Source organism: Panthera uncia, assembly GCF_023721935.1.
Source record: "Panthera uncia isolate 11264 chromosome A3 unlocalized genomic scaffold, Puncia_PCG_1.0 HiC_scaffold_11, whole genome shotgun sequence".
NCBI classification, from domain to species: Eukaryota; Metazoa; Chordata; class Mammalia; order Carnivora; family Felidae; genus Panthera; species Panthera uncia.
Window position 1 is genome coordinate 28,666,807 of NW_026057578.1, and position 17,002 is coordinate 28,683,808.

Below are 17,002 nucleotides of genomic sequence, written 5' to 3' on the forward strand. Positions count from 1 at the left end.
CTTCCATGCTTCCCTTACATTCTTTTTTAAAACTCAAAGTGTTATCCTTTACTTAGAAACCACATTTCTTGTATCCTGTTGTGAATGCAGGCTCGTTTGTCAAAAATTAGTTATGGAGCCTAGAGGCAATGCTTTTCAAAAGTTACAAAGAGGTGTGTCCCCTTTTCCTTGTTCTGCAATACTATTTTTCAGGCCTCGCTGGCTGTTTTAGTCATCCAGATCTGGATTTCATGCGCGGACAGAATGGGTAGCTTGCCTGTGTCTTATTTGCCCGCTATCAGAAAGCCTGTTTCTGTACCCAGCCGGAGACAAGCATATCTCATCGCTCAGTCCTCCCTGGCTCCCGCCAGCTCCCGCCTCAGCTGGCTCTGAGAAAGGGAGCTGAGGTCTTCTCCTGCCCGCGTCCCATCCCAGTTTTCTGATTCTCTAAACCAATGAGGGATAAGAGCTTCACTACAGAGCTTCCCCAAGGCCTTCTCGGCCTCTGCCCCACCTGTAGGGCATCACTTTTCAGGCCGAGATGCCCACAGCCTTGAGGGGCTGTCAGCTGGTTGCCGAGTGATCAACTAACTGGCAGGCCGTCCCCAGGGGCCTCCCTGAGCCATGTTCATTACCCCTATTGGCCCCAGCCTTGCAAGCCTACATTCTGTACTGATATTATCAGCACCCCGACAGGGGATTGATCTCGCAAGGGAGGACTCCTATTAATAAAGCTTCTGAGACCGATAGGTAAAACCAGGTGGTGGATTATTAATTTACAAGGAGAAATAGCCGATGACAGAACTAGAAATGCGAAGTCCACATCAACGATGCCTTTTATTTTTGATAGTAGAGTTACTTACACGGGTGGCTAAACCATAATCCCAATTCCATTTTATTAATTTGCAATGACAAAACACTGCGTTCGAAACCAGAATCGTCACAGCCCAGGTGACGGGCAATGCTTTCCTTAGAGACAGGCTTACATAGAAAGCCAAATAAGCCAAAGATTAATTTTTTTTTTAATGTTTGAGAGAGAGAGAGTTCGAGGCAGGAGAGGGACAGAGAGAGGGAGACAGAGGATTCAAAGCAGGCTCTCAAGATCATGACCTGAGCTGAAGTCAGACACTTAACCAGCTGAGCCACCCAGGCACCCCAAGCCAAAGATGAATTTTGAGCATGGAATCAGAGCTAGGGAAGGCAGATAAAGCCATGGGACTGGAGTGCCCAATGTCCACCGTCTGCTATTCCCCTTCTGGTCTTAGGGATATATATCTCTGCCATTGTTCTCAACCAGGTTTTGCCCTCGGCTCGTCTTCTTTGTTGCATCTGTGACCACTGCCCTCTTCCACAGATGGTTTCCTTCCTTATATAGCAGTCATCCCATCGGGTTACGGTCAAAGCCTACAGATCTAGAAACTCGTCTGATAAACTTCCCTTTTGATCCTTTAGTGAATTTACATGGGAAACCTCATTTCCTTCAGGAACATGTTCTTAGGACTCCTTTATCATAATGGAAACTGACCTTAGGGTCTTCTCCCTCCTACCTCCTTGTCCTCAGTTTTCTGTGAGTTGTCGCTTCTGTTGCTGTTGTTCAATTCCAAATGGATTCATTGCCAGGGAGTGGGGTTGTTGGAGAGCAGCCCCTTGAGAGCTAACCAATTTTCATCCAACCAGCAGCCAGACAGCCACTCAAGTTCCTGACTGGCACGAACTCTGAGTGTTGGACCTGGAGACAGACCATGGAAAGAAGCAAAATGCCTTTCTAACTCCTTTCAGCAAAAACAAAAAACAAAAACAAAGAAACGGGCTGTTGTTTCACCAGGAGAAGAATGGAAGCCATGGTTTGAGGGGGTTTACCCATTTTACCAGCACCGCATTGGAGCGACAATTCCTATCAGATTTAGACACCTGAGTGTCTGCTAAATGTGGGTTTGAGAGCTACGAGACTTCTTTTTGCCCTTCAATTTTTGTCTTAAGATTAAAAAAAAAGTTGTGTCAGAGGCTGCTAACCCAATGTGATCCCCCAAACCAGACGTCATCTAGAGAATTCCTAAATTCATATATACACGGTCCAAACTTGACATTTTATCAGTGCCACAGACCAACACAAGACTTTATGTTGTCCTGGCTTCTCTTACCCTCTGCTCCTGATTTTGGTGGTGATGTGTCAGCACCAGTGTGTCCCCCCAGGCCTCAAGGCGGGATGGCAATGAACTGAGTGTGTTGCCTGTTTACTTTCAGAAGTGGGTCAAGTTTAAGAGAGACTTTGATAATTTCAAGACTCAGTGTATACCCTGGGAAATGAAGATCAAGGACATTGAAAGTGAGTATTTTGGTGTCAGCGTTTGTAGCTGGTGTGCTGGAGTTTTCCAAGGGCTTGGGTTGCGTTCGTGACCAACTGATCGGATTCTTTCATAGGTTCTGTTGTACTGGAAAACAAAATGGGCTTTCAACTAGTCAGACCAAGATTTAAACTGTGTTTCTTCACTGTCTGACTGTGGGAGTTTAGGTAGAGTGGTTAATCCCACAGAGCCTCAGGTCATTTATCTGGAAAAAGAAAATGGAGATGAGAACATCACGTTCCACAGCTGATGTGAAAACTGAATCCGTCACCCACACAAAGCGTTTGGTAGTGCTAACGTCCTCCTTCTGCGGTGCTTAAATCCTACCGTCTTTTCTCTCCCCAGGTCACTTTGGTTCCTCAGTGGCATCGTATTTCATCTTTCTCCGATGGATGTATGGAGTTAACCTCGTCCTTTTTGGCTTAATTTTTGGCTTAGTTATAATCCCAGAGGTAAGACAAGGACTTCCTATATCTTCAGATAGCATTGAGGCTTATCATGACACCATCCTCTTTAATCAAATACTCTCTGTTTTACAAAGAACCAGTCGTTCATTTTAAATTCTATACTCCCATCAATTGCCCAGATAGTTCAGGACAGAGGATGGAACCAAATACTTCTGTTCCTAAATTAAGAAGTGGACGCTACACTTTTCTATCTTTTGTTTTACTTTAAGATCAGTAGAGAATTAATATCTTAATAAGTTTTTGTTTTACTCTGAAAAAAAAGAGATGGAATGCATTCTATCGTAATTTATTACAAAACAAACAAACAAAAATGAACCCTCACAAGGCGCCTGGGTGGCTCGTTCAGTTGAGCGTCTGACTCTTGATTTCAGCTCAGGTCATGATCTCACAGCTTGTGGGTTCAAGTCCCACGCCAGGCTCTGTGCTGACGGTGAGGAGTCTGCTTGAAATTCTCGCTTTCTCTCTCTCTCTCTCTCTGCCCCTCCCCCGCTCATGCTCCCTCTCTCTCAAAATAAAGAATGAAATAAACTTTAAAAACAAAACCCTCACATTTAAATAGCACTCCTCACTGTTCTCCCACTATACCCTTATCACAGATGTAAGTACATCCTTACCTACTAATGAGTAATTGAGAAACAAAAAAGGAATAAGCAAGTTATGTAAAGTCACACAGTAAGTTTGCAGTGAATGAGATCCCAGGTCTCCAGTGTGGGCCTGGAATCTTTCCCAAGGGAAATTTAATAAATTAGAAGATTTCTGTGAGGAATACCAAGCATTACAGGACCAATATATGAGTGAATAAACAGGATGACTTATTCTTGGAAGGGAAACTTAATACCGTAAAAAAAAGTCAATTCTTCCTAAATCAATATGTAAAGTTCATACAATTCTGATTTTTTTAGAATTAAGGATGCAAACACAGGCATATATATTAAAGTATTGATAACAGAACTAGATACATGCAAAGAACTAGCAATATTTCTAATGTCCAACAAAAGGTAATTTGTTAAGTAAGTTTATGGTAGATACATGTGGTTAGATATTTTGAAGTCATTTTATTTTGAGACATACTACATGCCGTATAGAATTGGTCATAAAACGGGGTGCCTGGGTGGCTCAATCGATAAGCATCCGACTTCAGCTCAGGTCATGATCTCGCAGTTTGTGAGTTCGAGCCCCACGTCAGGCTCTGTGCTGACAGCTCAGAGCCTGGAGCCTGCTTCGGATTCTGTGTCTCCCTCTCTCTCTGCCCCTCCCCCACTCACACTCTGTCTCTCTCACACAAATAAATAAACATTAAAAAAAATTAAAAAAAAAAGAATTGGTCATAAAACAATAAAACAATATTATGCTAAATAACCACACTAATATATATTTTATTATATATATGTTTATATATTTATTTGATATTCATGTTTATATATGAATTTATATAACTATACATTTATATAATATAAATGTATACAAGTATATATAATAAAAATGTATACAATTATATATAATATAAATGTATATAATTGTATATGTAATATAAATTTATATGATTATATGTATAATATAAAATTTTATACTTATATATTATGTTTATATAATATAAATGTATATAGTTATATATAATATAAATGTATATAATTATATATAATAAAAATGTATATAATTATATATAATATAAATATATATAATTATATATGTAATATGAATTTATATAATTATATATAATATAAATGTATATACTTATATATTATATGTTTATATAATATAAATGCATATTATATATAATACAAATGTATATAATTCTATATTTTATATATTTATCTAATATAAATTTATATAATTATATATTTACATAATATATATATAACTCAGAAACAACTACGAGGAAACATACGAATATCTAACCGTCATTATCTTCGGAATGTGGAGGTGATAGGGAATTTTTTTAATGCTCTCCTGCACTTTTTCACATTTTCTACAATGAGTATGTGACAGGTCTAAAACCAGAGAAGTGATTAATGTCATCTAAAGGAGAAAATGGGTATGTCCTGCTCTAAGAAGGGAAATATTTCACCCGGGTATGAATGTCTCCATGTGTTTGTTTTTTCTCCACATGTGTCATCATGTCGTTCTGTCCCTTCACAAGGTACTAATGGGCGTGCCCTATGGAAGTATTCCCAGAAAGACAGTGCCTCGGGCTGAGGAAGAAAAAGCCATGGATTTTTCGGTCCTTTGGGACTTTGAGGTACCATCACTAACAAGCCAATGCGCTTCTATTCTGTGACTGTGAGGCCTAAAAGATTGCATGGATATGTGTGAAATATTGCATCGAATCACTGGAAAACCAGTGCTTTACTCAAATGGGAGCCCCCACTATGCAAAATGAGCTAGCCAATCATGTCCTCCTAAGTCCCCTCCGTGGGTCCTTTCTCCAACCACACACTGCTCCCCTCTCTCTGCCAGATCCATCTAAATGATCTTACAGGGTAGTTTTCTCTCCCCACACCCACATTAAGACTCCAGGGCTCTCGCCAGTTCAGCCGTTCCCAAGCTTCACGTGGCATCCTCAACGGAATGTCCTACCTGCTCCTGAAATTCAATGCCTGTCCAGCCAAACCCACATTGCTTTTTTCCATCTCCTTTATTGGAACCACCATCCATCCGAACACCGGTGTGAAACCTGAAAGTCATCCTACACTTCTCCCTCTTCCCCACCACCATGTCCCATAACCAATCAACCACTAAATCTGAGCCTTTCTCCTAAACCCATCTTGACTCAGTCCCCTTTGCCCCATCCCTCTTGCCTCTTCTTCCAATAATGTCCCCACTGTACCAGGACCATGTCCGAATCTTCTACCTCTGCTCCTTGCTTTGACTTGGCTCCTGAAATCTCCATTCCCTCTGCTGCCAGCGTGATCTTTCTGAAAGGCAAACCTGGCCCTGTCACTTCGCTACCTTGGATATTCATCTATTCCCGTTCCCAAATGGAATAAAATCCAGTGTTTTGAATCAGGTTTACGAAAGAACCGTTCACCATCTGGCCACTCCCTCCCTCTCCAGCTCCATTTCTATCTCAGCCCTCACACCTTATGTTCCTGTATTTGTCAAGTTTGGGAGAGATCCCTGAACCCATCACATATCAATCCCTCCCTGCTTCGGCTCAGGACACTGCCTGAAACGCCCTTCCCTCCTTTTTGAATCCCCTCACCTCCGTGCCTCTGGAGGGCTTGGTCTGTAGCTCCAAGGAGTTCCTGAGGCTGAGAGGCCCGGCTGTGATGGTTCAGGCAACAGGTCATTGCTGCTGCTATCCTTCACACTCCTAGGCAGGTTCGAGACCTCTCAGGTATGCGTGGAAGTGAGTTGGAGTATTTTTCGAAGACTTTGGAATAAGTGTGTTTCAAATAATACTACACAACTAAGTATTATGATACAACTACTACCGTGTATTACCACTAAGGATTTCCTTTATTCTTTTTTTTCTATCATTTATTTATCTTTTGAGAGAGAGACAGAGAGAGAGATTGCATGCACGCATGGGAGGGGCAGAAAGAAGGAGACAGATCTGGAAACAGGCTCCGTGCTGTGAGCGCAGAGCCCAATGGCAGGGCTGAAATTCACAAACGGCGAGATGACCTGAGCCAAAGTCAGACGCTCAGACGCTTAACAGACTGAGCCACCCAGGCGCCCCTCCGTTGTTCTTTATTTCACTCAAGGACTCCTATGGAATATCCTATATGCCTAAAACAAACTGAATTTACTCAACAGTAATCCTCTGTTTTGTTGTCGCTGTTGCTCCCAACGGGAAAATTTTCTTTTTCTATTTTTTGTAACGCGCTGTTTAAAAAAGTAATCTCTACCCCCAGTGTGGGGCTCAGAGTCACAACCCCAAGATCAAGAGTCACATACTCCACCCACTGAGCCAGTCCAGGTGCCCCTAAAATGTCTCAGGCCAGAATTAAAGTTTTGGAGAACTTCTATCCATCACCACGAAACGACAGTGTCTGTTTCTCAGTGATTAAATCCTTTTCTGATGAGATCAACGAAGATATTAACAAATGTGACTTTTTAAATACGGTGTAAGAAGTATGTCGACATTTGGCAGATTTTTATAACGTACGGAGCCATTATGTTCCACGTGACCAAATACATGATGTTACAGAATTACGTGTGGGTAAAAGATAGTACAGGATGGAACAATTAAGCTTTAAAAACTTTACATCTCGAGGGGCGCCTGGGTGGCTCAGTCGGTTAAGCGTCCGACTTCAGCTCAGGTCACGATCTCGCGGTCCACGAGTTCGAGCCCCGCGTCGGGCTCTGGGCTGATGGCTCAGAGCCTGGAGCTTGCTTCCGATTCTGTGTCTCCCTCTCTCTCTGCCCCTCCCCCGTTCATGCTGTGTCTCTCTCTGTCTCAAAAATAAATAAACGTTAAAAAAACAAAATTAAAAAAAAAAACCTTTACATCTCGAGATAATTTTTTAAAATCTTGGGACAATTTGAAACTTACAGAAGAGCTGCGTAAATAGTACAGAGTTCCCGTGCACCCCCCACCCAACTTCACTTTATGACAACATCTTACATGATCAAAACTAAGAAATTAATCTTGGTAGAATAGTAACTGAAGTGTGGTATTTATTTGGATTTTGCCAATTTTTCCACTAATATTCTTTTCCTATTCCAGGACCCAATTCAAAATCTCATACTGTATTTGTCATGTCTCCTTAGTCTCCTCCAAATCCATGACAATTCTCTGTCATTCAGTGACCTTGATACCTTTGGAGAGTACTGGACAGTTGTTTCGGAGAAGGTCCCTCAATCTGGGTATCTGTTCTCTCACGATTGTAGTGAGGTTATACATCACTGGGAAGCCTACCACAGAGATATATGCCCTTCTCAGGGGGTCAAATCGGGGTTACTTTATGCTGATGTGTGTTATTAGTGGTGATGTTAACAGTGACCAGTTGGTTAAAGTAGTGTCTGCCAGAATTCTCTGCCATAAAGTTAGTATTTTTCTCTTTTTAATTACTCGGTATTTTGGGGAGTGCGATGGATTTTAATATAACAAGGTATGAAAAGTTAATTACGTGATTCAGATTCCACATTACAACTAACATTTAAGATGACGGTTTATTGAGCTTAGGTATCATATCAAAGAAACAACCCAGGGGCCCCGGGCTCAGTCGGTGGAGCGTCCGACTTCGGCTCAGGTCACGATCTCACAGTTTGTGGGTTCAAACCCCGTGTCAGGCTCTGTGCTGACAGCTAGGAGCCTGGAGCCTGGTTGCGATTCTGTGTCTCCTTCTCTCTCGTCCCCTCGCCTGTTTGCACTCTCTCTCTCTCCCTCTCTCAAAAATAAATACACATTAAAAAAATTTTTTAAAGAAGAAACAACCTTAGGTATATGAAGAGACTGTTACGATTTGCCTCCCCTTTCCAGCTACATATCTATGTGAGGTCAGAATAACCCCCAGCTTTACATTTTCAGCAAAGATGTCAAAGAAGTACCAAAATTCTAAGCTCATGTTACAAATAAAAAGTGTACTGATTATACCTAAAACCAAATTATATCTGAAAACCAAACCAAAACTTGAAGTTCAGGGGTGCCTAGTTGGGTCAGTCAGTCGAGCGTCCCGCTCTTGATTTCGGCTGAGGTCATGATCCCAGGGTCGTGGGATCGAGCCCCATGTTGGGCTCCATGCTGAGTGTGGAGCCTGCTTGAGATTCTCTCTCTCTTTCCTGCCCCTCTCCTCTGCTTGTGCACGCTCTCTCTTTCTCTCTAAAAAAATAAAATTAAAATAAAGGGGCTCCTGCGTGGCTCAGTCGGTTAGGCGTCTGACTTTCGAGTTTGGCTCAGGTCACGATCTCACGGTTCGTGAGTTCAAGCCCCACGTTGGGCTCTGTGCTGACAGCACAGAGCCTGCTTGGAATTCCCTTTCTCCCTCTCTCTCTTCCGCTCCCCCACTTACACTTGCTCTCTCTCTCTTTTTCTCTCTGTCTCTCTCTCTCTAAATAAATAAATACACTTTATAAATAAATAAACTTGAAAAAAAAAAGCAAAAATCCTAAATAAAAATGAAAAAAAGACTTGAGGCTCAGATTCGACTGTGAGTCTTATAATGTATAGTTTTCTCTGTAAGTTTTGCACTGAGAAAGCTCACAGACTCCCATCTGCTTCCAGAGTGTTAAATCAAGACCCTGGCATTGTGGAGGGAAAGAATTTGGAGCTCTACATGCCTGTGAGCGTGCACGCGTGTGCACACACACACACACACACACATCCCCTTATCCCTAATTGTATCCGGGATGTTAGCAACGCTCTCCTCCTCGTCCTGTATCTGTAAGCATTCTGTATAATGGAGAATAAAGAGAACAAAGGAGAGACATGGAGACATGGATAGACTCGGGAGCACTGGGGGAAGTAAGGGACCCACAATTCTTCCTTTCTCCTCTCAGACTCCCATTAACCCCCTGAGAAAGACATTCCCGGTAGAATGAAAGTGTCTGGTGACTATATGCACGAAGCTTACAAACCCGGAGCGTTTGATCTGCTGTCCCGCAGGGCTACATCAAGTATTCTGCTCTCTTCTACGGCTACTACAACAACCAGAGGACTATCGGGTGGCTGAGGTACAGGTTACCCATGGCTTACTTTATGGTGGGGGTCAGCGTGTTCGGCTACAGCCTGATGATTGTCATTAGATCGTAAGTATGACCGTGTCTTTCACAGGCTTTTCATTTCCTTCACACAAATATCCCGCTCTTATGGCCACTCTGTGCCTGCTTACCTTCCTGTGGGAATTTAGAGAGAAAATAAGGAAACAAAGAATGCAGATATGGATTGTCATATGTAGTATGAAAGGCATAAACAGGGTAATAGGGGAAGTTTGGGGAAATGGGATAGAAGCATCTTTACATGATGCTGAGAACTGCCAATCGCACTGAAAGTCTGGGGGACAGCATTTTACGCAAAGGAAGAGCATGTGCAAAGGGCCTGAGGCAGCGAATATCCTAATGAGTTCCAAAACCTGTCAAAAGGCCAGTGTGGCTTGAGAGGGAGAAAGTACCTGATAAGGTAAGACCAGAGAAGTCTTTGAGGTCTGTTTTTGCTTTCCCTGGAGCTCAGCTTCCTCAAAAAAAAAAAAAAACAACTCTCCTGCTCCTCTGTAACTCTAGCTTGCATGTCAGCACCGAGCCCCTCGCTTATCGACAAAACTGCAAAGGAACATATATGGTGCGATTAACGATGGGTTAACGATGGTGCCCTCTCTAGCCTCAACTCCACCTGTCTCTGTGGTCAGAAATGGCCTTTAATTCGTCGGTGCCTCTTCATTTATATTCTCTGAAGAAAAACCTTGGCCCATGAATTGCTTTCTTCGAAGCCAGGGGACCCCAATCAGCACAGGCTGGTGCAGGGTGGGGGACACCGTCTCCTGCACAAACCTGGCTACCAAGGCCCACCCACCCTTCAGCAAGGCCGTAAGAGGTCACTCCTCCCAGAAGCGTACGAGTAGCTGTGTCTGCAGGAGAAGAGTGGGGCACTCTGGGAGCCTGGATAGGACTCTGAAAGGGCAGTGTGCGAGCCCAGCATGGCTTTCTATCACATCATCTCGGGGGAAAACGCTGCCGTCCGCCAGGGCCTGCCCTGAACGTGACAGTGACCTGTCACCAGGTGATAGGCAGCCATCCGGCCAGCCCCATCAGGCAACAAAGAAAAGCAAGGAGATAAGCTTGGCCCTCATGTTGTTACATTTTCCCCCTGCTATTATCCCAGATAAGTACAGAGATATGGAATGTTTCCCCGATGAACCAGAAAGCTAACTAAGCCCCTGGAGTAGCAAATCCCGAAAGCCAACACATGAGACGGAGAGGCACAACCTGTCCTGGCTATCGTTAGCCCAGTTCAAATCGTCTTGGCTCTCTCCTCCCCATTGGATGTCTGCCACCTGTGCCCCAGACGCGCTGAGGCCAAGGTTCCCTGGGCAGTCATGACAGCAGTGGTGTGCACCCTACAGGATGGCCAGCAATACCCAGGGCAGCGCAAGCGAGGGGGAGAGCGCTAACTTCACCTTCAGCTTCAAGATGTTCACCAGCTGGGATTACCTGATCGGGAATTCAGAGACAGCCGACAACAAGTATGCCTCCATCACCACCAGCTTCAAGGTAGGTGCCTAGAGTAGTTCCCACTTCCTGGGGGGAGCTTCGGGTCCCGCCGGTCATTAGGGGACTTCACCCAGCTGGGGCATGGTGGATAAGATCCCCCAAGTAATTTGTGGTAAGAGCTCTACCAGAGGTGTGGGCCTAGCTCTCAAGCCTTCCGGAAAGGATGCTCAGGACTGATACCCACCATCTGTTTTTTAATATGGCGGAGACTCATGGATGCTGAGACCTGGTCCTGCCTGTTTCTTCGTGGAACTGTTTTCTGCCAGAGGGAGTAGAAGGACTCAAGTGGGGCTGCAGTTCTCAACCTGTTATGCACGACAGAATCACCTCAGCAGCTTTAAAAATCTTTTGGACCCAAACCCCCAGAGATTCTGGTGTCATTGGTCAGGGGCTGGGGAATTCCTGGCAATGGATTCTCTCGAAGCTCTCTGAGAGATTAGAAAACCTATTAGAAAGAGTAGCAAATGCTGGTTGTGGGAGTCAATTAAATGTGCAACTCCAGGGGCGCCTGGGTGGCTCAGTCGGTTGAGCGTCTGACTTCGGCTCAGGTCATGATCTTGCGGTTTGTGGGTTCGAGCCCCGCGTCGGGCTCTGTGCTGATGGCTCGGAGCCGGGAGCCTGCTTCGGATTCTGTGTCTCCCTCTCTCTCTGCCCCCTCCGCACGTGTGCTCTGTCTCTCTCTGTCTCTCAAAAGTGAATAAACGTTAAAAAAAAATTTTTTTTTAAATGTGCAACTCCATACTTAATTATCTCATTGATTTGTCACAAAAGATATGTGAGGTGGCCTATACATCTCTATTTATTTTAAAAAATAGAAGCAGACCTAAGGGTAAGCAAATGAATGAAGGCAGAAACTGGTATAACAAAGCACTGTGCATCTTATTTTTTCCTCCATGACTGTAAACACCATTCAGAGCTATTGATAGTTCAATATTTCCCCCATGCGACCAGTCAGACTTTCTTTCCTCACGACCTGCCAAAGGTCAGATGCACGACGTCAGTGTGCTTGTCTTCTTCCCTCCCCTCTCTCCTTGCCCTTCCTGGCCGAAGAGGGCTGCTGCAATGCAGACAGACGGCAGGGGCACCCACCAGGGGCAGAGCTTGGGCTCAGCAGCTCACTACATGGGTTTCATGAGCCCACAGTCCTGACAGCTTGGCAGTGGGAAGCTCAGGGAGCTGCCTGGGTTCTCCTCCCTTCTCCTTCTCCCAGCACTGGGGGCCCATTGACAGAGCATCCAAGGGCAGGAAAGGGATCAATGAGGGCTCTGACTCTTCCTCCAGGCCTGTCTGAGAAAGACAAAGAAGGCCTATGAAGCACTTTAAACATCTGGGAAGGTGAAAGCTGCTTCTCTGAGTCTATTAAAACCAGGGATAAACCCTTACGTAACAGGACATGTGCCAACAGCATGAGCTGAGGTATATTAACGGGTTGATAAATTAGTTAAATCTGAACCTGAATATAGTAACTGTTTATTGAGTGGAAAATTCTCCTTCCAGGTACTTTGGAAACTGGGAGGCCTCATTTACCATCTTTGGTCTGCCAATATACTGCCATCTTGTGTCTTCATAGAGAATTACAGATGCAGGATGCAAAGTTTACAATAAAAAAAAAATCTATTGTATTTTTATATACTAACAGCAAACAATTAGAAAAAAATTTTTAATTCCATTTACAATAAAATTACATGAATTACATAAAATTCTTAGGAACAGAGTTAACGACAACAAATATACAAGATGGCTACACCAAAAAATATGACATTTCTGAAAAAAATTAAGAAACCCTAAATAAATAGAGAGATATACCATGTTCATAGATTAGAACAGGGATCAGCAAACTCTGACCCAGGGGAAAATCCAGCCTCCTGCCTATTTTTTTAAATAAGATTTTATTAAAACAAAGCCATGTCTATTTATTGCCATATTGTCAAAGGTTGCTTTCATGGAGTTGTGAGAGAGACCCTTTGATTTGAAGAGCCCAAGCTATATACTATATGGCTCTTACTAGAAAATGTTTGCTGGCCCCTGGATTAGAAGACTCAATATTCTTAACATTTCATTTTAATCTATTTAATCTATAGTTTTAAAACAATCCCAGTCAGACAGTTGCTGAAATCTTTCCAGGCCTTAGTATCTGAGATATGGGTAATAATAGAAACTACTCCATTGGTTTGTTTTGGGGATTAGGAGAGATAATGCAAAGCAAGGGTTTAGTACCACGTCTGGCATATAGTAAGTATTCAATAAATCTAAGCTTTTGTTATCACATGTTCCAAAATAGCAATAACAATAAGCTATATCGTCTTAAAGAAAATGATTCTCCATAGGGCAACAGTGCTCTGCACCACCTCCTTTGTATTATTTCATTTATGAAAATATAGTAAATAGTCATCTCAGGAACCCAACAACAATGGTTCCTGTTGGTTCCTGGCCTGTAATTATTCACATCTCATTTCCACACATTAAGGAATCGATAGTGGATGAACAAGAGAGTAACAAAGAAGAAAATATCCATCTGACAAGATTTCTCCGGGTCCTGGCCAACTTTCTCATCATCTGCTGTTTGTGTGGAAGTGGATACCTCATTTATTTTGTGGTGAAGCGATCGCAGGAATTCTCCAAAATGCAGAATGTCAGCTGGTATGAAAGAAATGAGGTAAAGAGGACATCTCTGTGGAAGTGAATATTGAGGGCAAACACAGAAATTATACTCATTCCTATGCCATTCTGCTGAATTAATTGAAAATCTGGATTATGGGACATGTTTTAAAGAGTGAAATTACATCCCTTTCTAGTCAGGTAGCATGAGCATTTGAACCAAGAGTCACCTCTTATAAGGCTTTTGTAGGTTGATAAAGCTCCATTATAATTAGCATGTCAGTCAACTGAATAGTCAGTTGTCTTAGCACCAATTATTAAACAGGTGATCCTTTCTTCACAGCTCTACAGTGCCATACATCAAAAATCAAGTACCTGTTAATGTGTGGGTGTGATTCTGGGATCTCTAATCTATTCCATTGGTTTATTTACCTGTTCCTGCACTAAAAACACACTAATAAACTATGGCTTTATAGTACGTATTGATATCTGGTAGACTGAGTTCCCTCCCAACAAGATCCACAATAAGATGCATTGAAGTTTCATTGTAATTATATTAAATCCGTAAATCTCTTTTGGCAATTTAACATCTTAGTAGCTAGCAAAAATGGCTACATATTCTTCCCCTTATTGTATTCCTATATTTGTTTGCAATATGATTTTCTAACTCCTCTCATGAAGAGGTGGAATCTGTTTCCCCATCCCTTGAATCCAACTAGGCTTGGCCATGTAAGCTCCTTTAGCCAATGAGACAGTAACACCCATGATATAAGCAGACTTGAAAAGGGCTTGTGTATTAGAACTTACTCTCTTGGAAACCCCGAGACCTCCACCATGTGAATAGTTCCAGACTAGCCTATTGAATGATGAGAGATACAGGACCCATTTATCTCATCATTCTACATTATAGCCAGCCAATGACCAGACATATGAATGAAGCCATCAACCATCAGCTGACCACGGACACACAAATGAATCCAGGTGAGGCCAGCAAAAGAACCACCTACCTAAGCCCAGAGAACAAAATACTGACCCACAGAATCATGAGCTACATAAATTAAATAAAAAGAATCTATTTCCTCCCACAAAGCCAGAAAGGATAAAAAAAGAAATATGGAGCTTATAGGACAAATGTAAAGCACAAAATCAGACAGATTTAAATCTAAATCTATCAGTGATTACAATAAATGTAAATGGATTACAACTACAGTTTAAAGGCAATGATAATTGGATTGAATTTTTTAAAAACTACATGCTATTTACAATGAACCTATCTAAAACATCAGGTCACGAAGCTGTGAGGGGGATACAAAAGATGCTTGAGATGGATTCTGCCCTTAAGTGGATTTTGCAGTTTCTTTAGGAAGCAGACTTGACAAGAATAAACCAAAGTACGAACAGAAATAGGCTGGAATAGTGATCAAATAAGATGTTTTGGGTTACAGATGTGTGGCAGGTGGAGAGGCCTATGTGAGCTGGAGAGACAGAGGGAGTTTGTGGCAAAGGCAGGAATTAGGCTGTGCGTTAAAGAAACATGTGAAGAAAGGTAGCGGTGGAAGAGGTGCAGTGATGGCTTTCCAGGTGGGAAGAACTGCATGAGCCCGTGTGAAGGTATGAAGATGATGAGAAACCAAGCCAACAGTCAGTGTGACAGAATGTGAGGGAGTCAGAACCAGCCCAGAAGAGGTGACCCACCTGTACCTTGGTCAGCAGTTTAAGGATTTACTCTCCACTAGATGAGCAGTTTTAATTTCAGAAAGAACGTTCTACTGTGGTCAGGTTCAGTTACACGAGTAGGATTCTCCCAAAATTGGAGCCAAAATTTAATGCTTACGAGGCTCTGGGCTAGTAGACTTACATCCATCATCTATTCTGACTCTCACAACAAGAACTGTCTTTCCCACTTTATATGTGAAGAAACGAGCCTGAGCTCCTATCTCTGAAGAAATTATGTAACTTTTCCTAAGTTACAAAGCCAGCAAATGATAGAGCTGGGGCTCAATCCCAGAGAGCTGACTCCAAATGGCATACTCTATTTTTAAAATTTTTTGTTAAGTTTATTTATTTTTGAGAGAGAGAGAGAGAGAGAGAAGAGATGAAGAAGGGACAGAGAGAGAGAGAGAGAGAGAGAGAGAGAATCCCAAGCAGGCTCTGCACTGTCAGCACAGAGCCCGACATAGGGCTCAATCTCACGAACCGTGAGATCATGACCTGAGCTGAAATCAAGAGTCAGACCATTAACCGACTGAGCCACCCCAGCACCCTGAAATGCGATACTCTTAACCACATCTCCCTGCTATTAGTTCCCTCCTGTGATTTGAGCTCCCTGTCTTCCATGCTCCTGAGATAAGAGCTACCACAGTGACTCTTGCCCAGCTCATGACTTTTACAGAACACAAAACACTGTTCCATATGTTAATTCATTTATTTCTCAAAGAAAGTTTGTTATTTCTATCAAGACTAATGGCAACATCATGAGAGCAACCAGTCACAGAGCAGGTATGATGTGTGGGACATACAGTGACTGCTCAGGGTGTGTTGGTCCCTTAGCCAAGGCCATACAGCAAGTTGTGGAGACCAGAGGGCATCTCCAGAGGCAGAGGAGGGGGCAAGAAGGAGACGGGGATTCATGGCCCTAGGGAGTGCAGAGACAGTGGCCAAGCAAGTGATATTAATGGCACAAGTAATCCAGGCTTTCCTGATTTTCTCAGGTAGAAATTGTGATGTCCCTGCTTGGTATGTTTTGTCCCCCTTTGTTTGAAACCATCGCTGCCCTGGAGAATTACCACCCACGCATTGGACTGAAGTGGCAGCTCGGACGCATCTTTGCACTCTTCCTGGGGAACCTCTACACATTTCTCCTGGCCCTGATGGATGATGTTCACCTCAAGGTAAAGACCACAAACTCCCCCTAATCCCTGGTGACCACCAAATTTCCTTTTTCCACTGTAATAATTTCCTTATGAGTAATTCCTATTAAGCGAAGAAACTTTGGAAAGTTGAGGAAATGAAAATGAAGAAAAAAATATCCCCAGAATCCTATGACCCAAAGACAACCATTGTTAACATTGCGCTGCAGGTCTTTACAGTTTTTTCCTTAGTTGTCTTTTTTACATCATATACATGTCATTTGGTCCCTTAATATTTTATCTGCAGCCTCTCCTATGTTGTATCGTAGCTGCCATAAATGTTTACCAGCCAAGTAAGTGTCCATTGAGATGATATGGTATGATTGACCCAACCTTTCATCACTGCTCACCTGATGGTTATGGAGCACCCATTATGCCAGGCCCTGAAGGTACAGCAGACAGCAAGACACGGTGCTGTTCCAAGGGTATTCACATCTAGGGTGGAAGACAGACTCGTTCATTATAGCGTGCTGTGGCATGTGCTTCGATGGGGGCAAGCCCAGACAGCATGGCAGTGCATAGGAGGGACTCCAGATTTCCCCTGCCCAACCTG

At 43.1% G+C, this 17,002-nt stretch overlaps 1 protein-coding gene across 1 annotated transcript in view; it reads left to right on the forward strand.

The window, feature by feature from the left end:
- The window catches only part of TMC2 (transmembrane channel like 2), a 67,745-nt gene that overhangs the window by 28,947 nt on the left and 21,796 nt on the right, over positions 1-17,002 (forward strand). The window contains exons 6-12 of the mRNA XM_049649820.1: positions 2,224-2,305; positions 2,670-2,776; positions 4,932-5,030; positions 9,342-9,484; positions 10,795-10,942; positions 13,410-13,598; positions 16,252-16,431. Of these exons, the coding sequence (XP_049505777.1) occupies positions 2,224-2,305; positions 2,670-2,776; positions 4,932-5,030; positions 9,342-9,484; positions 10,795-10,942; positions 13,410-13,598; positions 16,252-16,431 (948 nt within the window). The remainder of the gene's footprint in view (positions 1-2,223; positions 2,306-2,669; positions 2,777-4,931; positions 5,031-9,341; positions 9,485-10,794; positions 10,943-13,409; positions 13,599-16,251; positions 16,432-17,002) is intronic.